The sequence below is a fragment of the Herpailurus yagouaroundi genome, unplaced genomic scaffold (assembly GCF_014898765.1).
Source record: "Herpailurus yagouaroundi ecotype Mexico unplaced genomic scaffold, PumYag 28, whole genome shotgun sequence".
NCBI classification, from domain to species: Eukaryota; Metazoa; Chordata; class Mammalia; order Carnivora; family Felidae; genus Herpailurus; species Herpailurus yagouaroundi.
The window spans coordinates 112954274-112980880 of NW_024412376.1; the positions used below are offsets into that span (position 1 = coordinate 112954274).

General features: G+C 34.2%; 1 protein-coding gene across 2 annotated transcripts in view; it reads left to right on the forward strand.

Annotated features, from left to right (window-relative positions):
- UBA6 (ubiquitin like modifier activating enzyme 6) overlaps positions 1 to 26607 on the forward strand; it is an 82235-nt gene that overhangs the window by 23517 nt on the left and 32111 nt on the right. For both annotated transcript variants that reach the window (XM_040482135.1, XM_040482141.1), the window contains 8 exons: positions 7420 to 7500; positions 12672 to 12794; positions 15343 to 15466; positions 17190 to 17293; positions 17901 to 17963; positions 18932 to 19008; positions 19625 to 19691; positions 25943 to 26086. In XM_040482135.1, coding sequence (XP_040338069.1) covers positions 7420 to 7500; positions 12672 to 12794; positions 15343 to 15466; positions 17190 to 17293; positions 17901 to 17963; positions 18932 to 19008; positions 19625 to 19691; positions 25943 to 26086 — 783 coding nt within the window. The remainder of the gene's footprint in view (positions 1 to 7419; positions 7501 to 12671; positions 12795 to 15342; positions 15467 to 17189; positions 17294 to 17900; positions 17964 to 18931; positions 19009 to 19624; positions 19692 to 25942; positions 26087 to 26607) is intronic.

The following is a 26607-nucleotide window of genomic DNA, read 5'->3' on the forward strand; positions in this document are numbered from 1 at the left end:
TCAGCCCAGAGCCTGAGCCTGTTTCCGATTCTGTGTCTCCCTCTCTCTCTGCCCCTCCCCCGTTCATGCTCTGTTTCTCTCTGTCCCAAAAATGAATAAACGTTGAAAAAAAAATTTAGAATACCTTTCAAATGCTCCATTTTAGGGAAGGGCCTGAGATACTGGCCATTATATCAGTCAGCTACTTTCACAGTTATGTGCGTAAAAACTACCCAAAACTCAGTGGTTTATAGCAACATGTATTTATTTCTTTATCCTCCATCTGCATGTCATTTGGAGTTCAGCTGTTCTAGGCTGACCTTGAACTGTAGAGCCTGGGTTTTTCTCCATATGCCTCTCTCTGGGACCAGGAGGCTACCGAGGACATGGTGTCATACCAATAAAAGAAGTGTAAAGGGGCAAGTCCAACTATCCAAGCACACTTCAATCTTCCATTCATGTTACTTCTATTTATATTTCATTAGTCAAAGCATGTCACATGGTCAAGACCAAAGTTGAGCAGGAAGGTATACTCTGCTCTTATGAAGGCCATGGGCAAAGGATGATATATAAGCTGGTGATATATAATCAGTATATAATCTGATGGCAGAAGTAAAATATGTGGATCAACATTCAGTCTGCTTTAGTTAAGGTTAACTTTAACAACAATTCTCTCTTTCTCAAAATAAATAAATTTTTTAAAAAAAGAAAAAGGCTGCTTGGGTGACTCAGTCAGTTCTAAGTGTCTGACTCTTGATTTCAGTTCAGGTCATGATCCCATGGTTCATGGTATCAAGCCCCGTATCAAGCTGTCTGCTGACAGCATGGAGCCGGCTTGAGATTCTTCTCTCTCTCTCTCTCTCTCTCTCTCTCTCTCTCATTCTCTCTCTCACTCCCTCCCTCCCCTCCGCCCCTTCTTGTTCTCTCTCTTTCTCTCTCAAAATAAATGAATAAACTTTAAAAACAAAAACATTTCCTAGCACCTTAGATGTTTCAAAAGCAACTAGGTTGACCCTGATTTTCTTGATTAAATTATGATGTTGCCCTTTGGGGAAGAACACTCCTGTGTTTCACCTCTACTCAGTACTTTTCACACTGTGTGACCATATGTGTGTGGGTTTTTCCCCCAAACCAAGCAGTTCTCCAAACTCCTTGGACACCTTCAGTGTCCTACAGTTCAATTCAGTTTTGACACTATCTACCTGGAGAAGATAGCTTCGGATCCCACAAGTTAAGGATTCATTCCCACAAGAGCCCCTCGCTGTCCACTTTCTGACATCAATCACAAATCCAGGTTGTTCCCTGTTCCTCTGAGGGCTGGCTATAAATCAGAGATTTCCATGTCCCTCTCTTAGGGTCCAATTAATTTGTCAGAGTGGCTCACAGAACACAGGAAGACCGTTTACTTATTAGATTACTGGTTTATTATAAAAGCTGTAACAAAGGAACAGTCAGATGGAAGAGATGCATAAGGCAATGAATGGAGAAAGGGGGGCTGAGCTTCCATGCCCTTTCCAAGTATGCCATGTTCCTGGCATGAATCTGGAAGCTCTCTGAGCCCATAGTTGAGATTTTCATGAAGGCTTCATTATGGAAGCATGAATGATTAAATGATTGGCCTTTGGTGATTAAGTCAGTCTCCAGCCCCTCTCTCCCTGGAGGTCTAAGAGATAGGGCTGAAAGTTCTCACTCACAAATCACGAGGTTCGTTCCCCTGGCAATCAGCTCCCATTCTTAGGGGGCCTCAAAGTTATTTCATTAATCTAAACTCAGGTGTGGGTAAAAGAGGCTTGTTATGAATAACAAAAGACATCATTATTTAACCTTTATCACTCTGGAGCTATTTCAGGATCTGGGATAAAGCTAAATACATAATGAAAAATGTCTCTATAGCTCTTCTATAGGAAATTGCAAGAGTTTTTAGGAGCTATGTGTCAGGAACCTTGGATAATGACCAAAAGGTATATTTATTATTATTATGTCACACCAATTTGAAAACCAGTGTAAACTTCTGTTCTGGACTAGATAACTTGAAATCCATCTTCTACAAAGATGTGTAATAGACTTCTTACGTAGATTTATGTAATAGACTTCCTTTTATGTTTTTATTTTTTATTGAGGTATAATTAACACACAGTGTTGTGTTAATTTCAGGTATACAGTGTAATGAATGAACAGTTTTGTGCATTACTCAGTATTCACCATGATAAGTGTAGTCGCCATCTATCACCAAGCAATGTTATTAAACTATTTTAACTATATTCCCAATGCTGTATTTGTCATCTTTGTGACTTACTTATTTTGTAACTGGAAGTTTGTACCTCTTAATCCTGTTTACCTATTTCACTAGTCCCTCTACCATCTCCCCTCTGGCAACCACCATTTTGTTCTCTCTGTTTAGAAGTCTGGTTTTTTTTATTTCTTTGTTAATTTGTTTTATATCCCAACTGCAAGTGAAATCATATAGTATTTTTCTTTGACTTCTTTCATTTAGCATAATACTATGTAGGTCCATCCATGTTGTTGCAAATGGCAAGATCTTATTTTGTTTTTAGGACTGAGTAATATTCCATCACATGTAAATACTACATCTTTATCCATTTATCTGTTGATGGACACTTGGGTTGCTTCCATATCTTGGTTAATATAAATAATGCTGCAGTAAACAGGAGTTCATATATTTTTTTCAAACTAGCATTTTTGATTTCTTTGGGTAAATACTTTGTAGTGGAATTATTGGATCATACGGTATTTCTATTTTCAATTTTTGAGGAACCTCCATACTGTTTTTCACAGTGGTTGCACCAATTTGCATTCCCACCATGCATTCCCCTGCTCTGATACAGAGCATCAGCCGTTAGATGATGACCTGAGCCAAAGTCAGATGCTTAACCGACTGAACCACCCAGGCACCCCGATTCTACCCACTTTTGACAAATATGATGAAATACCTCGTTGTGGTTTTCATTTGCATTTCCCTGATGTTGAGTGATGTTGAGCATCTTTTCATGTGTCTGTTGGCTATCTTATGTGTTTGAAAAATGTCTGTTCAGGTCCTCTGCTCGGTTTTTGATCAGATTATTTGGGATTTTGGTGTTGCATTGTGTAAATTCTTTACAAACTTTGCATATGAGCACCTTATCAGATACATCATTTGCAAATATATTCTATTTAGTAGATTGCCTTTTCATTTTGTTGATAGTTACCTTCACTGTGCAAAAACTTTTTATTTTGTTATGGTCTCAATAATTTATTTTTGCTTTTGTTTCCCTTGCCCAAGGTGACATATCTAGAAAAATGTTGCTATGGTAAATATTGGGAGAGATTACTGCCTGTGTTCTCTTCCAGGATTTTCATGGTTTCAGGTTTCACATTTAGATCTTTATCCATTTTGAGTTTATTTTTGTGTGTGGTGTAAGAAAGTGGTCCAGTTTGATTCTTTCATATGTAGCTGTCCAGTTTTCCCAGAACCATTTGTGGAAAACTATCTTTTTCCCACCGTACATTCTTGCCTCCTTTGTTGCAGATTAATTGACCATATAAGCATGGGTTTATTTCTGGGATCTCTATTCTGTTTCATTGATCTATGTGTGTCCATACTGTTTTGACTCTACAGCTTTGTAGTATATCTTGAAATCTGGGATTGTGATACCTCTAGCTTTGTTCTTCTTTCTAAAGATTGCTTTAGCTATTTGGGGTCTTTTGTAGTTATATACAAATTTTAGTATTATTTGTTGTAGTTCTGTGAAAAATGCTGTTGGTATTTATAGGGATTACATTGAATCTCTAGATTGCTTTGGATAGTATGGACTTTGTAGCAATATTAATTCTTCTAATCCATGAGGATGGAATATCTTTCCATTGGTTGTATTGTGTCTTTAATTTCTTTCATCGGTCTTTCAGAGTTTTGAGAGTAAAGGTATTTTACCTCCTTGGTTAATTTTATTTTTAGGTATTTTATTATTTTTGGTGCAATTGTAAATAGGATTGCTTTCTTAATTTCTCTTTCTGCTACTTTATATTGATGTATAAAAAGAGATTTCTGTATATTAATTTTGTAACCTGTAATTTTAATGAATTCATTTATCAGTTCTAGTAGTTTTTTTGGTGGAGTCTTTAAGGTTTTCTGTTTATAGTATCATGTCATCTGCAAATAGACTGCTTTACCTCTTCCTTACCAGTTTGACTGCCTTTTCTTTTTCTTGTATGATAACTGCAGCTAAGACTTCCAGTGCTATTTTGAATAAAAGTGGTAAGAGTGGGCATGCTTGACTTATTCCTGACCTTAAAGGGAGAGCTCTCAGTTTTTCACCATTGAGTAAAAAATATTAGCTGTGGGTTTTTTATATATGGCCTTTGTTATGTTTAGGTATTTTGCTTGTTAACCTACTTTGTTCAGAGTTTTCATTCACGAGTGGACATTGTACTTTGTCGGAAGCTTTTTCTTCATCTGTTGAGATTGAGATGATCATATGGTTTTTATTCTTTCTCTTGTTAATTATTTATAATTTTGATCAATTTATAAATAATGAACCCCACCCTTGCTTCCCTAGAATAAATCGACTGATCATGGTAGAACGGGTTTTTTAAGGTATTGTTGAATCCAGTTTACTAATAATATTTTCTTACAGATTTTTGTATCTGTTTTTCAGAGATTTTGGACTATAGTTTTGTCTTTTTATTTGTAGTGTTTTTATCTGGTTTAGAATCAGAGTAATGCTGGCCTCATAGAATGAATTTCAGTTTTCCTTCCTCTTCTATTTTTGGAATAGTTTAAGGATAGGTATTAACTCTTTAAATGTTTGGTAGACTTTGCCTGTGAATCCATCTGGTCCTGGCCTTTGTTTTCTGGGAGTTTTTTGATTACTGATTTGATTTTTGATAGACTTTTTAAAAATTTTAATGTTTATTTTTGAGAGAGAGAGAGACAGAGGGCAAGCAGGGGAGGGGCAGAGAGAGAGGGAGACACAGAATCTAAAGCAAGCTTCAGGCTCTGAGCTGTCAACATAGAGTCCAATGTGAGACTTGAACCCACGAGCTAGGAGTTTATGACCAGAACTGAAGGTGGACACTTAGCCGACTGAGCCACCCAAGAGCCCCTGATAGACATCTTTTAAATGAGTAGCTGAGCTCAAAATAAAATGCTCAGAGACCAAAAATAAATAGGTAGCTAAAAGAAGACGAGTGAACTATTTATTCGCTGTGGTCACTTTCACATTGGAGTTGCTGATCTCAGTAACCCCATTTCTTAGGAATTAGTGGTAACACAGAAACCTAAGATCCCAAGTAGGTTTACATGAGATAGAGAAATGGAATTGAGACCTACCCCCTTTTTGTAAAGTTAGAACCTCAGAGAACTACACCCTCAGTGAAAGGTGGATGAGAACAGTCTTTGCACCTCAGAACAAGATTGCCTGTTTTTTCTTGAGCTCTGGATGAAAAAATAATGATCTCCTCTGGGAATTCACAACCATATGCCTATTCTCACCCAGGTTTGGAGATAAACTTTATAATTCTTTGTAATCTAAAATTTCCCAAGCTGGGAACTCAAAACATAAGTAGTACTAAGCTACTATCAATATCCTGGAATGCCAGACAGAAAGAAAACTAAACAACTACAGAGAAATCTATGTTCAACTAAGCCATAGTATATTCCAGTATATGGAGCCTCTTTGAAGATGAGTTCAGAGTACAAAATAGCAAGACAGGGAGTTCGGTGTGATGAAAGGTCAATGGATATAACAAATAATAGAATTAACCTCCAGGAATTTCAGATAATAGAATTATCAGATAGGGACTAAAAAACATAGATGTTCAAATTGAATTTTAAAAGAAGGAATTAAATATACAATATGGAAATAATTTAAAAGAATCAGGCAGATGTGATAAAGAACCAGTCGAACTTTTAGAAACGAAAATATTGTCTTAAAAATTAAAACTCAGTGAGTAGATTAAACAGTGGATAGATACAACTAGACAAGAATTAGTGAATTGAAAGAGCTGAGATTACTGAGACTACAACCTTTAGAAATTAGAGTAAGTATGAAAGAGAAATTAAAAGAAATACAAGCTTAAGTGAAAAGGTTCAATTCATGAGATTAAATTTCTGAAAGAACATTAGGAAAGGGCAATATTCCAAAAAAATTATGGCTGAGAATTTGTGATGAAACACAAATTAGATTCAGTGTATGCTGAGTCTAAGATGTGATTTTACTGTATTTACAAACTTACTAAGTCAGCCTGTTACTGTTCTTTGGTTGCTGACAGAAAACATGAGATTCCTGAGTCAGAGACTTTATTTCTCTGAGTATGGTAAGAGGTGTGAGTATTATATTTGCCTTATTTCCTCTTGCCTTTCCCCAAAACCCACTAGTGTAGTGTAGAGGACTCAGTGGATGCCTGCACATGTAATGGGCTCCTTTTGATAAGAGGAACACTGAGCTTGGAAAACCTGTGCTTTTATAGGAAACAATTAACAGGCTTGTTCTTTGTCCCAGAGGGAAACATTACCTCATTCCTCCAGCTTGCACAAAGCAAATATAATCCTGAGAAGTGGTCCAAGAATAGTTAAGATCCTTGGATTCATGGCATACCCAGTTGAGACGTGTATAAAAAGTAAGAGACCCATGGAGGAGAAATCAATCTTGCAGGAAGCACACCATATTCTGAGCTAGGTAAATAAGAATAAATCCACAACTGGATATTTGTAGTGAAAAAAAGTTATCCAATTCATGGAAACTACCAGCAAGGAAAACTCTGGACTGAGAGTCTAGTTCTACTTTTGCCACTTGATAGGTAGATGAATGACCTTAGGAAAGTTTTTTACCTTTATGAGTTTAAGTTACTTATGTTAAAATATGATTATAAAAGCTCTCTACTTATCTTACAGGGTGATGATAAAAAGTTAAGCATTGAGAACTATAATTTGCTATTTTAAATAACAGAACTTGGTAGTTTTACTAATGACACTGTCATAAAGCAAAAGTTGTTATATTGTGCATCTGAAGTAAAAGCTAAGCCAACTAGTGTATGTCTTTAAAAATATAATCTTTACTCCTTTAAGCCAGCATTTAATTAATATCCTGAAGACTAGGTTAGTATTCCCATGGCAAAACAGATCAAACAAAATCTCCAGCCATTTAGAGTACAAAAATACCACATATGATATTAAGGTTTGCTTCTTATGTAAATCCTATGATAGTAATTGAATTTAATATGGGCAGGTTTTCCTCTGTATATGTTATTTTTACTTTTGCTATTCCATGACTCTGAAGGTTTTAACCTTAGAATGGAATACATTGGGAAAGTATTTTTTTTTACAAGGAAAACAATGTGTTTTTAGCATAATGCAAACTGTGACATGCTTCTGACTTAGAAGTGTATTTTACCAAACTAGTTGTTTATTTTCTAATATTTAATTTCTTATATTCTTCTTAACAGTGTGTAATATTGACTGAGATCAAACTTCCGTTGCAGAAGAAGATCAATAACTTTTGCCGTTCTCGGTGCCCTCCAATTAAGGTAATAATATTACTTAATAATGACATGTAGTTAAGCAAAGAAAGAACACCTTCACTGTTAAAATTTATAGCTTTTCAGTAGGTTGTGTCAGAAGTTCTTATTTACACGAGGACAATCACAGTAATATTTTTCTCTTTAATTTTGGCATTATTCATTTCCTGTTTTTAAAACCAAGATCTAAATTTGGCTTATAGCAAATTGCCAAAACTGAGGAAGAATAAAGATGGGAATGGTAAGGATGGTAAACACTGAATTCATCATCTAACTTTAGATATGGTGTAATGGTGGTTTTCAAGAAGTTCATTGGTTCTTGCAACAAATATTCATTGAGCATCTTCTCCAAATACAATTCTAGGCACTAGGAATACATTAGTGAATAAGACATACAAATTTTCCTACTCAGGAAAATTACCATCCAGTAAGGAAGATATTTAATTAAAAAGCAAATAAAGAACATAGTTTCAAGTCCTATGAAGAAAATAGCTAGGTAAAGAATATAATATCTGCATGATGTTGGGGTGGGGATCAGTGCTGGTTCTCTTAAATTGAAGGTCAGGGAACTCCTCTGAGGAGATAACATTTGAATAGAACCCTGAATAATGAGAGAGAGCCAGGTATGGAAAGAGCATTCAAAGCATGAAGAACATCAAGTGTAGACTTGAAAGTATAAAAAAATTCGCTTGGTGTGTTTACAAACAGCAAGAAGCAAGCAAGACCAGAATGGAATTTGGGTAAAGAGGAGACAGTAGTATGAGTAAAAGTTACCAGGGGATTATGTTCAGAGAAGTAATTAGAGGGCCATAACTTACATAACTTTGAGGATAGCTGAGTTTTAATCCCATGGGTTTTGACTTGATTTATATATACAGTGTGTGTGTTTGTGTGTGTGTGTGTGTGTACATAGGAGAGAGAGAGAGAACGAGAGAACACACCCAAGCAGGGGAGGAGGCAGAGGGAGAGAATCTTAAGCAGACTCCATGCTCAGTACAGACCCCGACGTGGAGCTTAATCTCAACAGCCGTGAGATCATGACCTGAGCTGAAATCAAGAGTTGGATGCTTAACCACCTGAGTCACCCAGGCATCCCTGATCTGATTTATATTTGTAAAAGATAACTCTGGATGTGCTGTAGGGAAAATAGTCTAAAGCAGTAGTTTTCAAAGTATGGTCGAAGGATACTGAATATTCTTGAGATCTTTTCATGGGATCTCCAAAGTCAAACTATTTTCATAATATTACTAAAATGTTATTTGTTTTTTTTACTCTGATTCTCTTATGGGGTACAGCGGAGTTTCCAGAGTCTATCTAGATGATATGCAGTAGATATTACTGCTCTTATAGCTAATGAAATGTATGTGTGTATTCTTAACATTTTAAATGTTTCTCAGTTTTAATTTTTAACACAGCAAATACCAATAGGTATAACCCAGATAAATAGAAGTGCTTTCAGTCCTCAGTAATTTGTAAGAATGTGAAGGAATTGGGGTGCCTGGATGGCTCAGTCAGTTAAGTGTCCAACTCTTGATTTTAGCTCAGGTCATGATCTCACAGTCATGACATTGAACCCCATGTCAGGCTCCACACTGAGTGTGAGCCTACTTGGGATTCTCTCTTTCCCTCTCTATCTGCTCCTCCCCTGCATGTGTGCATGTGTGCACACTTTCTCTCAAAATAAATAAATATTTTAAAAAAAGAAGAAGAGGGGCGCCTGGGTGGCGCAGTCGGTTAAGCGTCTGACTTCAGCCAGGTCATGATCTCGCGGTCTGTGAGTTCGAGCCCCGCGTCGGGCTCTGGGCTGATGGCTCAGAGCCTGGAGCCTGTTTCCGATTCTGTGTCTCCCTCTCTCCCTGCCCCTCCCCCGTTCATGCTCTGTCTCTCTCTGTCCCAAAAATAAATAAACATTGAAAAACAAAAATTAAAAAAAAATAAAAAAAGAAGAAGAACATGAAGGAATCACAGAGCCAAACAGAAAGAAACCCATTGAATTAATAAGAGAGTAGAGGCAACTAGACCAGTTGGAGGATAATGCAGTAATCCAGGTGTGAGATGCTGGTAATTCAAGAGAGGTAGAAATAGAAATTTTGAGAAGTTAATGAATTTGAGATATCTTCTAAAAAAAAATGGCTTGCAACTTACGAATGGATGAATATGAGTTGTGAGGGAAAGAATGATCAAGAATGACTCCTAGATTTTTTCCAGAGTAACTGAGTCATGGTGACATTGGGAAGACCAGTAATAAGTTTAGATCAGAAAAATCATAAATTATCCTGTGCAGTTACATACATACCATTAACTCTAACTCCTTTGTTGGGTTATTTGTTCCTTTGAAAAAAGGAAAAAATTACTTGTTCTTTTGAGATAGGCAGTAAGCCAACTATCATACTCTATTAAATAGTTGTGCTAAAAATTTTTGGATTGTGGTTTTTACATAGCATATTTACACTCTGTACATTTGTGCTATGGTTCACAATTTAAACAGATGAATAAGACATAGAATAGTAAAGTTAAAATCCCCGGGCATGGAAGTTTTACAAAATAATTACACTAAGTTATGAACTAAAATCTTTTGTTTATGTGATTGGTATATGTAATCCTATTTGAAAGTTGTTTTGAAGGGAAATTGTCCTCAAATTTGCAGCTTTTAAACTTAAAAAAAAATTCTAAATTTCTGCTCATTTTTATATATATATCATATAATTAAATATATAATATATTTCATTTATATATTAAAAAATGCTGTCTGTACCTATTTTAATGGTAAAGGCAATACATGATCCAGTAGGAGGTAGCCTTTTATTAGCTCTCTCATTACTTCATGTAATAGGTGGTATAAATTGTTTTAATGGGCTACATTTTTATATCCAAATATGAATAGACTTTAGTTTTTGTTTAAAAAAGTATCACTTTAGGGGCTCCTGGGTGGCTCAGTCGGTTAACCATCTGACTTCAGCTTAGGTCATGAGCTCGGGGTTTGTGAGCTTGAGCCCCATGGTCAGGCTCTGTACTGATGGCTGGGAGCCTGGAGCCTTCTTCAGACTGTCTCCCTCTCTCTCTGCCCCTCCCCCGCTCGCACTCTGTCTCTCTGACTTTCTCAAAAATAAGTAAACGTTAAAAAAAAATTTTTTAAGTATCATTTTACACAGGATCGTATGTGTTATAGAATAAGAATTCTTTACTGTTAACTCAAAATGAAATTAGACACAAAAACATTTTCTTTAGAGATTCTTAGAATGGAGCATATGTGTTACAAAAATCACTTTTAATAAAGCATTAATGATTGTGGTTAAGAATATGATTTTTGGGGCACCTGGGTGGCCCAATCAGTTAAGCAGCCGACTTCGGCTTAGGTCATGATCTCGAGATTCTTGAATTTGAGCCCAGAGCTTGCTTGAGATCCTCTGTCTCCCTCTTTCTCTGCCCCTTCCCAACCCTCCCCACACCAATAAATAAATAAACATTTAAAAAAAAAAGAATCTGAGTTTTACCTTCCTTGCTTTGATGCATACTGTCAGTTCCTCAGCTCTTTTTCTATTAGTTGCCTCCATTTTCAACTTTTAGCTCTGTTCTCTTTTCCATTAACTCTACTACTGGTGAATGGATACTTCTTTTTTCTCAAATGAAAAGTAAAAATTCACTGCTCAAACCATTGAACCAAGATACTGGTTTCTTTCTTTCTTTCTTTCTTTCTTTTTTTTTTCTTGGCAATATTTGTTTTATTGAAGTGGTGTAGAAATGAACCTGCAATATCTCTCAGGTGTGCCTGCAAAACCTAACTGAAGGTTTTTTATTGTTGTTCAACCAAAGCTTACCAAAGTTTCTAATTCTAAGATAGTGGATTTTATACAATTCCAAAATTTTTAATACTACTTAGTTTTCATCTGAATATAAACATATATACAAATTCACTAAGAGAATTTAGAGAATGTAGAAAAGTATAATGAAAAATTTACCTTTAAGCCCATCACCAGAGGTAACAGCTGTTAACATTGTACTGTATATATCCTCTATAATTCTATAAAGACGTGTGTACCTTTTTTATTTTTTTGCCACATTAGTATTATATTTATGTGCAGTTCTATTCTGTTTTTTCAATTAGTAATTTTTTTTTTTAATTTTTTTTTCAACGTTTATTTATTTTTGGGACAGAGAGAGACAGAGCATGAACGGGGGAGGAGCAGAGAGAGAGGGAGACACAGAATCGGAAACAGGCTCCAGGCTCTGAGCCATCAGCCCAGAGCCTGATGCGGGGCTCGAACTCACGGACTGCGAGATCATGACCTGGCTGAAGTCGGACGCTTAACCGACTGCGCCACCCAGGCGCCCCTCAATTAGTAATTTTTAATAAAAACACTACAGCATGCAAACCTCAAATACTTATAGGTACAATTTACTTAAATTTTTTTTTTTTAATTTAAATCCAAGTTAACATATAGTGTAGTAATGGTTTCAGGAGTAGAATTTAGTGAATTATCACTTATATATAACACCCAGTGCTCCTCCCATCAAGTGTCCTCCTTATTGCCAGTCACCCATTTAGCAACCCGTAGTTCTGTATATTTAAGAATCTCTTATGGTTTGCCTCCCTCCCTGTTTTTATTTTTCCTTCCCTTCTGCTATGTTCATCTGTTTTGTTTCTTAAATTCCACAGGAGCGAAATCATATATTTGTCTTTCTCTGACTGACTTATTTCACTTAGCATAGTACTTGCTAGTTCCATCCACATTGTTGCAAATGACAATATTTTATTCTTTTTGATCACTGAGTGATATTCCATTGTGTATATATCCTACATCTTTTTTATCCATTCATCAATTAATGAACATTTGGGCTTTTTTCATAATTTAGCTATTATCAAAAGATACCAGTGTCTTATGTACTTTGTTGGATTTTTAGGGCAAGGAAAGAATTTCTGTTATTTAAAAATCATAGAATGTACAATGATGACGTGCTGCATTTTTTAATTATATAGCACTAGATACCCAGTCTCAAATACCAATATCCTTGATTCTTGAACCACTTCACAAATAATGTATTCTGTTTGTGATTCATTTTATATCCCAAAGGATAATCTTAATTATAAATAAAGTCATGAAGAGGCTTAAAATACTTGAGGTGGGGTTTTTTTCTTTATATAAATAGATAAGCTTGAACTTCTTTTCATCATTTCACAGTTTATCAGTGCAGATGTACATGGAATTTGGTCACGGTTGTTTTGTGATTTTGGTGATGAATTTGAAGTTTCAGATGCAACAGGAGAAGAGCCAAAAGAAATTTTCATTTCAAATATAACGCAAGTATGATTATATATATATATATATATTATTGTATATGTATATGAATTTTTTTTTAAGGTTGATGTGAATACATTTTTTTTTTTTAGTTTGTTTTAAAAAATTTTTTTTTAATGTTTATTATTTTTGAGAGTGGGAGAGACAGAGCGTTGAGTGGGGTAGGGGCAGAGGGAGGGAGACACAGAATCCGAAACAAGCTCCAGGCTCTGAGCTGTCAGCACAGAGCCCGACTCAGGGCTCTAACTTACAAATCGTGAGATCATGACCTGAGCCAAATTTGGATGCTTAACTGACTGAGCCACGCAGGCACCCCGATGTGAATACATTTTTTAAAGGTGACAATAGCAAAATACTGTAATATGCAATATTTTTCATTTGTTTTATAATATTTTAAGGTAATTCATGAGGGAATGTTTTGTTAATTTCTTGATCATATTATATTAAAACTAAATTTAAGTTAGAATATGAGTGTCTGAATTCCTTCTAACAATAATCAATAGATCAACATTTGCTTGTGATAAATTTTAATTTTGTTCTATGTCGTGTTCCTATTGGGCATGAAGTGTGATTCAGTGTTTACTAAACTGTGTGTATTGTGTCAGAATGTAGATGTAGTAAGTATGTCTTAAGTCACCTGGCCCAACACAAGACTGTGGGGAGGATACACAGTTAGGTCACTATAGACAAAAGCTTTTCTAAAATTTTTTATATTTCTAAAACATTTGGAGAAGGAAAAAAAGTATTAGAATTAATTACCCTTAGATCAAAAAGTCTGAACTTTCACGTTCTCTTCAGGTAAGCTTAAGTTTTTTATTCCCTAAAAGAATTGGAGATATCATTGTGATCCAGTTTTCCTAGTTTTTTAAGTCTGAATCATTACTTTTACTTGCATTCTTTCTAATCAGTTTACATTAAAGATCAAAGAGGGGCGCCTGGGTGGCACAGTCGGTTAAGCGTCCGACTTCAACCAGGTCACTATCTCACGGTCCGTGAGTTCGAGCCCCGCGTCGGGCTCTGGGCTGATGGCTCAGAGCCTGGAGCCTGTTTCCCATTCTGTGTCTCCCTCTCTCTCTGCCCCTCGCCCGTTCATGCTCTGTCTCTCTCTGTCCCAAAAATAAATAAACGTTGAAAAAAAAAATTTAAAAGATCAAAGAAACCAAATGTAAGGGAATGATAATAGTATTTGTGTTTCTATATTTATGCTTGATTTTTAAGCCCAGTGTAATGTTGCCTTTTCACCCCTTTTTAAGAGAAATGCATTAAAAAAATCATTCTGTGTCTCTGTGCTTACAGAATGATTTATTATTCAACCTTTAATCTTTGTGCTTGTTTTTAGTTTGTCCCTGCGAACATCATACAGTTAGAATAGAATAGTCTCCAGGAAATAGTTGGAATCTTGTATTGCATTGGTATTTTCTTTTCTTAAATAGTGTAGGCAGTATGAAGGTTATCCACAAAGAATTACAAAGTACCATAAATGTTCCCATTTAACTTATATGCAAAAGTATTTCTCTTTTTTAATAAAGTCCTTATGAATTTTATTCTTCTTGAGATATTAGTAAACCCACATTATGTTAATTTTATATACATGTTTGTGATCATAATCTTAATTCTTACCCAGATCATTAAGCCACAGGACAATTTTCAGAATCTTCACAGTTAAGAAAGAAAGGATGATAATTCTCTTTAGGTTTTATGTAGATTAAATTATTACCACCGTACTCAACCAGTGTGTTGGATTATATGCATTAATAAGCAAATTTCTGGGCCTTGGACCTATCTCATCCATCCTCTTTGGTGAATAGGTCAGTTTCTTCCTATTTTTGTCCTGGTAAGCTGAGCTACACAATATTTTTTTATCCTTTAACATGTTGGGCAGCAAATTTTAAATTACCAGTTTTCTGGCTTTAAATCTCCATCCTTCTTGGGACACCTGGATGGCTAAGTCAGTTGAGCGTACAACCCTTGATTTTGGCTCAAGTCATGATCTCACAGTCGTGGGATTGTGAGCCCTGTGTCAGGCCCCTCACTGAGTGTGGAGACTTCTTGAGATTCTATCTCTTCCCTCTGCCCCCTCAGCCACTTGAGCACTAACTTTCTCGCTCTCTCTGTGTCTCTCTAAAAATAAAATTAAAAAAAAAATTTAAATCTCTGTCCTTTCTTGCATTTCTTTCATCTTCAAAGTTAGACTTGTCTTTTATGCACAGATTTTTTTATAACATGACTTTAAAACTTATATTTGATAACTTTGAATATTTTTTATAAGTCCAAAGAATCTGTATCTATAAAATATTTGAACTTCCATGTAGAATCTCCTTCTCCCCCAAACACAGAAATTATATTTTAAACATTCATAATAAAATAGTAAATTGATCATTATTTTGCAATAATTCTTAAAACGCTTGCTTTTACTAAGGAAGAAAAGGAATGACTTGGCATTTTGATTGTTTTGAGAATTTTATGATAACCTGGTCCATTTTGTGTGAGATTTGAAATTTGTGCAAAAAAGGAATACATGAACTTGTTTTTTTAGTAGAATTCTCTTATTTAGGCTAATCCTGGTATTGTCACCTGCCTTGAAAATCATCCTCACAAACTTGAGACAGGACAGTTTTTAATGTTTCGAGAAATTAATGGAATGACAGGGTTAAATGGATCGACACAACAAATAACTGGTAAGTTCCTGTGTTTTATTAATTCATTTATACTTATTCATTATTCAACACATTAATAGTTTAGACAGTATATTCAGTGTTGAGAACACTTCATCAGCTTAGACAAACATGATCTAATTCTTGGCCTCAAAACATTCAATCCAAGTGAGGACGTGTTAACTTTAAGCAGTGATGTAAAGAGAGTGTAAAGACAGTACAGGCATTTCTGGGAACACTAAACATGGCAAGGAAGTCTACCCGGTTTGGGTACAGCAGCAGTGGGGACAGGTATCTTGATTAAAATTTGAAGATTGCTTTGGCTTAGGAAAATGATGAAAAGAATATTCTATGCAGAGACCAACAGTAAGAGGCAGTTTGTTCAAGAAACTAAAAGATACAATATGGCAGGGCTGGCAGTGGGAGTTGATATGGCAAAAGTCTTAAGACATTTAAGAGGAAATTTGATAATCTCATATTGTAGGTAAGCAAAGAATCCAACATGGGCAACTTATTCACTTAAGGAGTGCAGGTTTTGGAGAGAAGATGATGAGTACAGTTTAGGTTCGTTGAGTAAGGTGGCAATGAAGTATTCAGGTGGAGACATGTTTTTGTTAGTGGCTTGTATAAAAGGAATGAGTGGATGTTATTGCAGGCAAGTTTGTGGGTTTGCTGGCAAAAAGTTGAAGGAATTTGATTTTTATTTATTTATTTTTTTTGTAGACTAAGATGAGATCGTTGCCCAAAGGAGAGCAAAAGTGCCAAAGTCATAGATTTAAAGAGAGTTAAACATTTTAAAAAATAGACTATCAGGTTTAATTTAGTGCCGATTTGAAGTTGAAGATAGTGAATTTATAGCAGCGTTAGTCTGCATAATTTGTGATTTTTCTCCAGCCATGTTTAAAAGAGTCAAAGACAGTGCTAGACATCCTATAACTCAAAGATGGCATATTTACACTTGTTAGCCAAGAAGGTTCAGGTTTATCTTTAGGACATTTGAAAGTCTAATTATGTGATGAGTGTGTAGACTAGCAAATGGATTACTTTTTTTTTTTTTCTTGTAATGACTATAAAATGGATCCTTAGGAGAGACAAAAATCAGTCCCTATTATGAATTCTTCATAATAACTTTGGATCTATAGTTGGTTAAGCATCTTTGATTACAAAATTACTGGATTTTGTTTCCCAGACTATATCCAGATATGTAAAATACAGGTTACATCATTAATATTAAAGAATTTGTATCTGTTTTTGTAAAAATTAATCCTTTAGGATTATCATTTGTTGTTATTGTATTTGTTATCGTTTGTTATTTGTTAAATCACTTAGGATTTATCATTCGTTATCTATGCAATGGGGGATTGTGATAGTTCAGAATCTTGAGGCTACAAACAAAGTGTTCCATTTGTCTGCCTGTTCATTAACAAGTACCACATTATATTTAGTATTAATTGCATGTAATTAGTATCAACATATTATTAATGCCTTATAAAATATTCTAATATCTAGTAATAAGCATCTCATTATGATTATCCCCCTCTGAGTTTTCTTGGTAATTATTAAGTCCTTCAGTTCACACTGGAAAAATAATCTATCTAGTTTTCCACACTTCCTCCCACCTCCAAAAAAATTTATAGTGGGATCTTCTAATTTTATAAATTAGGGAAAATTACCATCTTTATCATGATAAATCTTCAAGTTTAAATACTTATATCAGCATGTAATGGTTTTCTTATTTTTCTTTTAGTGGTATCACCATTTTCTTTTAGCATTGGTGATACTACAGAACTGGATCCTTATTTACATGGAGGCATAGCTGTCCAAGTTAAGACTCCTAAAACATTTTGCTTTGTAAGTATGTTTTAGTTTTTGGGGTTTTTTTTGCTTAAAATATATTTCTTTGCGGAAGAATGGCAGAAGAGAAAAAAGTAATAATACTCAGTTAACCAAACAGTTAATTTAAGGGCTGAACAGATTTTGATTTTTAATTTGTACCCACTTTGAGGGAAGTGGGATCAATTTAAGGAAATAAACTAATAACAACAAAAAAATTATAGCTAGAATACCAGTGCATATAAGTTGTTTACTTCAGAGGATCTATACTTTTGTGAATCATCAAAGAGTTGATCATACTTCTTACTCCCTAAGTAAGATAAAAGATGAAGCTAATATATATTTGAAAGATTTAACAAGCACTGAAACTGTATATGTTTTGTTTTATTAGTCAGTTATTCCACTTTAAGTGGAATTAAGTGGAATTAAAAATTAAGTCTAGCAAGAAGACAATGGGGAATGGTAGCTCTTTTATATTTCTATTAAATCAAATTAGCCCAACCTTATTTATTTTAGACCTTAAGAGAGATGCATTGCTTTTAGTGCTCTATATTTTTTGTCAAGTAATCACTTGCTTGAAGTAATAGTTTTTGTTTCTGAAGTAATAGTTTTTGTTTCTATTAAGGAACCATTGGAGAGGCAGATAAAACATCCAAAGTGCCTTATTGTGGATTTTGGCAAACCTGAGGTAAATGAACACTTTGTAGGTTTGAGAGAGGCAGCAGAGAGGGCATGGGAATTGGTACCTTTCTGTCAGGTTTTTTTAATAAAGGTTGTATTCATATATCTAGAGTTGACTCCCAAGAATTAAAAACAGGGATTTATATCATGGAAAACTTTTAAGAATAGAAAAACATTTTACTTTTATAATATGTTAGCTTTGATAATTGAAAAATTATTTCAATAATTTGTACAAAATCTTACTAAAAGATTTTCTGAACCATATAGAGTTTTTTTTTTTTTTTCAACGTTTTTATTTATTTTAGGGACAGAGAGAGAGAGAGCATGAACGGGGGAGGGGCAGAGAGAGAGGGAGACACAGAATCGGAAACTGGCTCCAGGCTCTGAGCCATCAGCCCAGAGCCTGACGTGGGGCTCGAACTCACGGAGCGCGAGATCGTGACCTGGCTGAAGTCGGACGCTTAACCGACTGCGCCACCCAGGCGTCCCTAGAGTTTTATATGATACATGTTTCTTCCTAAAAAACCTTGGAAGCATTTATTCTTTTGTTTTAAATCACTGAATATAATTTTGTAGCAGTGAATGCATTTGTGATAAGGAAAGAATAGTATTAACAGTTTCCAAATTTTTAACTTGATGAAGAAGGATTAGGTGATTTTGATCTTATACAAATGTCTTGTTGGTGTTGTTTAGTTGATATTGCTCTGACTTTCATAGGAATAACCTACTAAAAACTGGTTATATCACCGGAGATTGAAACTTGGATCTGTTGCTTAAATATAGCTTTATGGCCTTGAAGTCAAGTTGTTTAACTTCTCTAAGGCTTAGCTTCCTCATGTGTTAAATACAGATAATAATAGTATTAATCTAATTAATTTATTATAAGAATTAAATAATTTTTAAAGTGTTAAGCACAGTGCCTATCATATATTATGAACTCAATAACTGTTGAACAATTTTTAATGTTCCAAATAGGCACCTTTACAGATTCACACAGCTATGCTTGCCTTGGACCAGTTCCAGGAGAGCTATAGTCGCAAGCCAAATATTGGGTAATGTTCTTCATTTGAAATATTTTTTTCCTTATTATAAAAGCAGTATTTGGGAAATTATAATTTAAAACATTTAAACTAAATGTTTTAGTTTAGAAACTAAAGTTTAGTAACTAAAGCCCTTCATAGTTGCAACACTACTAGATACACTGAACTCTATAAACATTTATTATGACCTGGTCTTTTTTCTGGTGGGAGTGGAGAGATCAATTCCTAAAAATGGAATTATGCACAGTAAGAATTTTTCCATTTTGAAATCTTCAAAAGCTACTTTTTAAACTTTTTGAAATAAAAAATCTGAGAATTATTGAATTATGAATCCACTATGTAACTTTTTACTTTCTGGTCTATTAAGTCAGAAGTACTGTTGCAAAAAGTATTTGCCTTGTCTATTTAAAACCATTATCCTATTTATATACTATCCTTAGGTAAACATGATTTTTAATTAATGTATTTATGAGTCCATTACCTTCAAGTCAGGGAAGCATTTCATGCTACCTGCTGGCAAAATTCCACTTTTTTTCTTACAGATTTCTTAAATTTTAGTTTTGAATATGACTTACTGTTTATGGCAATTAAGAATATTGAAAGTGGGGTGCTTCATGTTGAATCCTAGGTGCCAGCAAGATTCAGAAGAACTCTTGAAACTAGCAACGTCTATAAGTGAAACCCTAGAAGAGAAGGTGAGTATTCAAAGTTAGGACCATCAAAAAAGGTGTAACATGATAAACATTCTATATATTAATATTCTCTTACCTTTCAGATCCCAGCTTTGCTGCTTATTGACTCTGTGACAGTAGGCAAGTTACTTAAATTTGTTCTGCTTTAGTTTATAAATCTATAAAACAGGGTTATCCTGTCTCTGAGTGTTACTGTGAACATTAAATGATTTAATTTTGTGAAGCGCTTAGAATCTGAGTATATGGCATATAGCAATTACTATTTTCTGCTCCTGCTATATTTTTAGTATTAGTATTATCTCTTCTGATTTACTTTGTTAACCCACTGAAACTCACTGTATAGCTGTAAGTTTTCCTATAAATCATCTTTTTCCATTATATATTCATATCTCTTAATTGCATTTTGCATATCATATTTGGACATATCACCTAGAAAACAATTTTTTCATGTCATGGTGCCAGTGCTTGCTGGCCAGTAGTTTCATTTTAGCAGATAACGTTAGCAGTGTTTGTGCACTTAGTTGAAAATTTTATAGTTTTTGTTATGGTATAAAAATGCGGGGGAAGTGTAAAGTCTTAACATTAGTGGTTAAGAATAATATGATCTCATATTTTATGTGATTAAAACAAAGGAAATAACAAATGAACTGAAAACAGTGAGTCATTAACCACAAGTTAAAGACCTTTTATGTATGCGTATTTAGTGGTTACAGAAAAGTGCGAAAAGCTAGAAATAGATTGATGAAGTCTGTGATTACAAGGAATGATATGATTAGGGATTTATCAGATTTATTGAGATAAAACTTAGATATAGAAAATTTCACCCTTTTTAGATGTACAGTTATACAAAAATTTGTAGACAATTGAGCTGTGCACCATTAAAGTGTATAGTCATATATCTACCACGGTAATCAAGATGTAAAACATTTCCATAAGGCCAGAAAATTTCCTCATGCCTCTTTATAATCATCTCCCTCTCCCCCAGCCAAACCATGGCAACCAGAATATTTTTGCCTTTTTTTTAGAATGTCATGTAAATGGAATCATGCAATATGTAGCCTTTTGAGTCTGGATTTTTTTTACTAATTATAATGAACTTGAGTTTAATCCATGTTGCATGTTCATTCCTATTTATTGGTTGAGTAAGTAGCCCATTATATAAGTGTACCACAGTTTTTTTTTCCCTGTACCAGCTGGACATTTGGGTTTCCAATGTGGGCAATTATGAATAAAGCCCCTACAAACATATGCATACAGATTTTGGTGTGGACATATGTTTTTATTTTTCTTGGGTAAAGACGTAGTGGTGTATTACAGAGACAAATGATAGATACAGGTTTAGTTTTATAACAGACTGCCAAATTGTTTTGCAGAGTAGCTATACCATTTTGCATTTCCACCAGAAATGAGATTTTGAATTGCTCTGTATTCTCTCTATAATGGTGTATTATCTATTTGTTTGACTTTAGCCATTTTAAAGTGTGTGCATTTAAGTGTGTGTGTATATCTTGTTTTGGTTTCAATTTCCATTTCATTGATCATTATGAATTTGGTATCTTTTCATTTGCTTATTTGCCACTCATATCTCTTCTTTAATAAACTGTCCTTTTAAATCTTTGGTTTTTAATTAGGTAGGTTTTCTAATTGATTGAGTTCTTTATATATTCTGGATATCAATCCTTCATAGGATACATGTTTTGCAAATATTCTCTTCTAGTCCATGGCTCATCTTTTCATTTTATTACAGTGTCTTTAAGGAGCAGAAGCTTTTAATTTTGATAAACTTCAGTGTATCATTTTTTTGGTATGTGTTTTATACCTTCTTTTAAATCTAAGGTCACAGCTTCTGTTCTGTGTTTTCTTCCAGAATTTTTATAGTTTTGTGACTTCATTTTTGTATGCCATGCAAAGTATACAAGTGTAGGTCAAGTGTACACAACTGTACATTTTTAATTCATTGGACACAGTTTTATACTTTTGTGAGTTCATTTTTTCATACTTTGCCATGTATAGATCAAGATTAATTTTTTGGTATGTAGAATATCCAGTAATTCTAGCCCATTTATTGAAAAGATAATTCTTTCCTTATTCTATATTCTGGGTATTCTTTGTCAATAACTTATTGACCACATATGTGTAGGGCTGTTTCTGAACTCAATGTTTTATCTTCCATTGGTTGTTTCTGTCTTCCCATTGTTTTTTGCTAATATCATCCTATCTTGATTATTGTAGCTCTGTGGTAACTCTTGAAATCAAGTTTGGTCTCTAGTATATTTCTCCAAAGGAGCTCAGAATTATGTTTTTTTCTGAGTTCTTACATGTTTTAAATATTTTTGGTAGCCTCCATACTTGAAAGGCAACTTGGCTGAATATAACATTCTAGGCCTTACTTTCTTTAGTGGTATCTTACTGTTGAGAAAAAATGATGCCACCTTAATTTTTTACTCTTACAAGTAAGTCTAGCCTTTTTGCCTTGTAGTTTTGTATGTTTTTTTCACCTGTAAAGTGTATAATTTTAACTGATTGTATCTCAGAGTTGATCATTCAGTCCATTTTTCCCATATTATGAGCCCATTTTAATACATAGATTCAGATTTTCTTTTATTTTTTTCCTTTTGCAGGGAGAGGATTGGTGGTGGAATAGATTCCTTTAGTATTTAGTTGAATTTCTGATTGGAGGTGAGGTTTTTTTGTTTGTTTTCCCACATCTCTCAAGTGTTCTTTAAGGATATAATTCACTCAATCAGATTTCCACTGCCTTATAATTAGTTTGGAGGAGAAATTTTCATTGGCTGAAATGTTTTGATTCTAATTTTCTGTTTACTTCTTACATTACTTTTGTATAGTAAACTGTTTTTTGTCTATTTTGGGGGCAGGATAAGAGTTTTGGGTGCTTTTTTCAGATTTGTACTTCTAAAACTCCTTGTTCCCTTAGGATACTGGAAAGGGGTTTCTTTAATGGTTGGGTTTGTTTGTTTTTGGTGGTTAGGTATTGGTGTCTTGTAGATCTTTTTGATTTCTGCCAAATCGTTAATTTCCTCTCTTCTTAATTTAGCCTTCTGCGTCAAAGAATGTCGCCCTTTTTCTGTTTACATCATTGCCTCCCACTGAAGTTCTTTCGCCATAGGCAGTGCTGAGATCTGCCAGATTACATACGTGTTCAGTACTTTTTGCACTTAGTGCTAGGGCTTCTGTTTTCTCAGGATGATTTTGACTGTGGTTTGTCACTGTTCTCTTTTCATTCTCTTTTCTGTGGTTACACACTTCCTGCTCTCTGTGAAGGCTTATAGCATTGTGACGTCCAGAAGTAGTTTTGTTGGAGTTTGGTACTTATTTTTCTATTTACAGGTAATTTGAAGTTTATAATACTCTGTTTTCTAGTGATCCTGAAACCCTGCCACTGGTTTATTTCTCTTCTTTTGGATATGTATCTGTTTTTAGAGATTGTTTAGGCAAATTTAGATTTGAGCTATTTATCCTAGGGCAACCAAAAATTCCCCAGATTTGAGTTTTTTTTTTTTTAATATTTATCTTAAAAATTCTTTACTTAATTTGACAATGCAAAAAATGTTCACTATGTTCATAAATTTTAACTGTTCTAAACTTGGTTTCCATAGGCTTCTGGATGTTATAATACAAGCAAATATCTGGAAACATGTTGAAAATATTTTAACTTAAATAAATGCTAGAAACTATGTACCTTTGTCATATTTCATATCTATATTATTTTCTTCAGTTAACTTCAGTCCAGTGAATGACATTTTCCATTTTAAATTCCTATTTCATAGTGAACTTAACATTTCCAAATTTGAACTCACAAACATATTTCCCCTTCTTTTTCCAATAACTCCTCATATTTTCTAGTCTGTATCAAAATTTGTCAGAGTATCTTTGTTCAAAATTCGGAGCTACTCCCACTCATTCGGCCATCTTTGGGTTTTCTCCTCTATATCTGTTTAATCATTGTGGCTGTAAAGAAGTTTTTGGAAATATTTCTAATCTTTATGTCTGCCTTCATTGTAGCTTAAGGTCCTCATACCTTACAACTTTTTCATTGAATCAGCCCCAGAACTGCTTACTTAAATTGAAATTATTCATCTCTCTACCACTCTGCTGCTGTATTATCCTACTTCTTTCATCATATGAGTTTTCTTCTCAAAAGCATCCAATGCTTCCTTTATTTTTTCTATCATGTCCAAAGTCAGCCATGGTCTTTGGTGTTCTTCATAGTCTAATCATACTCTAACATATGATCTTATTTTCTTCCTTTCATATAAAACGTGCAAATTCATTGCAGCTTTTTCAGTTTTACACACATTCCTTCTTCTTTGAGTTGCCATTTTCCCTGAACTGAATGATTTCCACTTCAATTCTAATGCAATTCATTCTTCAACACTTAGTTCAGATTTAAAGTTTTCCATATCCTTCTCTGCTCATTGTATTCATTATTTATCCTTTCCTATTCAGAACTTCTGCAGGACTAATATTTTATTTTTTTGACATTGTATTTTGTATAATTTATTTATTTTTTATAATTTACATCCAACTTAGCACATGGTGCAACAATGATTTCAGGAGTAGATTCCTTAAGCCCTTACCCATTTAGCCCATCCCCCCTCCAGCAACCCTCTGTTTGTTCTCTATATTTAAAAGTCTCTTATATTTTGTCCCCCTCCCTGTTTTTATATTATTTTTGCTTCCATTCCCTTATGTTCATTCTTAATTAAAAAATAATAGAATCTTGGGAGATATTGTAACCTACTGGTAAGTTAGACTTTTAGGGCTCAGATTCTAGTTTCACTTATTAGCTATAAAATCATAAGGAAATTGCTTTTTCAAACTTCAGTTTTCTAATCTATATGATAAAAATTATATTTCCTAGGATTATTTTGAAAATTACATGTGGACTTAATAGACAACTCACACTAGGTGCTCACACAAATTACCTGCTTCTCTTTGCATTCTCATCATTATTTTTAATATTATCACTACACCAGTATCTCTGCATTCAGAAAGGGCACAGCTTAAATGAAATTATAATCAGAGTTGAGTTTAGTGCTAAATAGTTGAAAAATAATGAGATATAGAACACTGAAATGGAGTGAGTGGAATAGTAAGTAGATAGTAATGTCTTTTTGTATCACAAATATCTTTGAGAATGTAATAAAAGCCTTCTATTACCCCCTAAATGCACAAGTAGTGTCATTTTACATAGGATTTCAGAGCAGTTGAGCCCTATTTGAATCTTAAGGTTAAGATTCAGGTTACTAATGTTGAAAGAACAGGAAGAGAAAGAGAAGCCAGAGGTCATGAAAAGATCTTTCTCACAAATAAGAAATTGTGCTAAAACAATAGCTCCAGAATCCAATTCTCCAATATTTCCTTTAAAATGCTAATAAACAAATCTTATTTCAAGGACCATCATTTCAGTTTTTAAGTATGATAATGAGAACTTTATGATGATTGGCTCTTAAATATGCAAAATTACCATGTTACTCTCACTTTTTTTCTAACAATGTTAGTGCCTCATTATTTTTGACTCTTACTTTTTTCTTTTCTTTTTTTTTTTTTTACTACTTCAGACTCCAGCTAAAAGCTCCTTATTTTTTTATGGATCAGTTTATTTTTATTTTCATTTATTTGGGATCAAGATTTTCCCATAGTTTCCATTAGAACAGTTTTTTAAAATTCTAGATGTTTATAAATACTGACTGACATCACAGAACTGATCTTTAACAAACGCTATAAATGGAAGATGTTCCAGTTAATCTTAAATTTTGCCCTACTGTAACATATAGATTCAAAAAGCAAAAATGGGCAGTTACTGGTAAAGAGAAATACTGCCTAGGGTAACTAATATGCACTTGGATCTTTTATTATGAGATTGGAACTTTTTTAGGACTTAAAATCTAGAAGGAAAATTGAGTAGCTTTTTTAGGAGTTAAGCTACAGTAATTTAATAATTCTCACAGTAAGTCATTGACATGTTGAGTATATATGTAAAAACTTGTGGGTTTTTTTTTTAAGTTTATTTACTTATTTTGAAAGAGAGTATGTGTGTAATTGGGAGAGGAACGGAGAGAGAGGGAGAGAATCCCAAGTAGGCTCTCTGTGCTCTCAGCCGGCAGGCAGTGGGGCGGGGGGAGGGGGAGGTAGGTAGTGCTCAACCTGAGCCCAAAATCAAGATTTGGACGCTTAACTGACTGAGCCACCCAGGCACCCAAGATTATTATCTTTCATGGCTTGTGTTTCAGCCGGAAGTAAATGCTGACATTGTGCATTGGCTCTCTTGGACTGCTCAAGGTTTTTTACCCCCACTTGCTGCAGCAGTAGGAGGTGTTGCTAGCCAAGAAGTATTGAAAGCCGTAACAGGAAAGTTTTCTCCTTTGTGCCAATGGGTAAGTTTTGTATTTCAATATTTTTATAGGCTTGAGATTGAATTTTCCACCCATGCAGTGAATGTTATGAATTAAAATATTAATATATTATAAAGGTAAACTCAAAATATATTTTTGATGCATTAGTTAGATGTGATACACCACCAAAATTTAACTCTCTAATTGAAACTGACAAGATTATTGGTTGAGGCTATTGGAATATAACCCAAAGTTGTAATCTAGGGTTGATTTTTTTCTCATTTGTGAGAGTGAAGGAATGAATTTTCTACCCTTATACTTAGTTTTCCAGTATGATTAGCTTAGCATTCAAGGACTCTCAGGACTTTTAAACAGTTGGATGGAATCTTTAGGCATCAGAAATCTTCAGAATCCTTTCCTAGGTTTAAACTCTAAAAGTAAAAGCATAGGAATGGTATAAGTTTGAGAACTATATAGGTAAATACATCTTAAGAAGGAATAAAAAATTATGCTTTTGTTACCGAAAAGAATAATTGGCAGAGGGTGTCAAAGGATACCCTTCA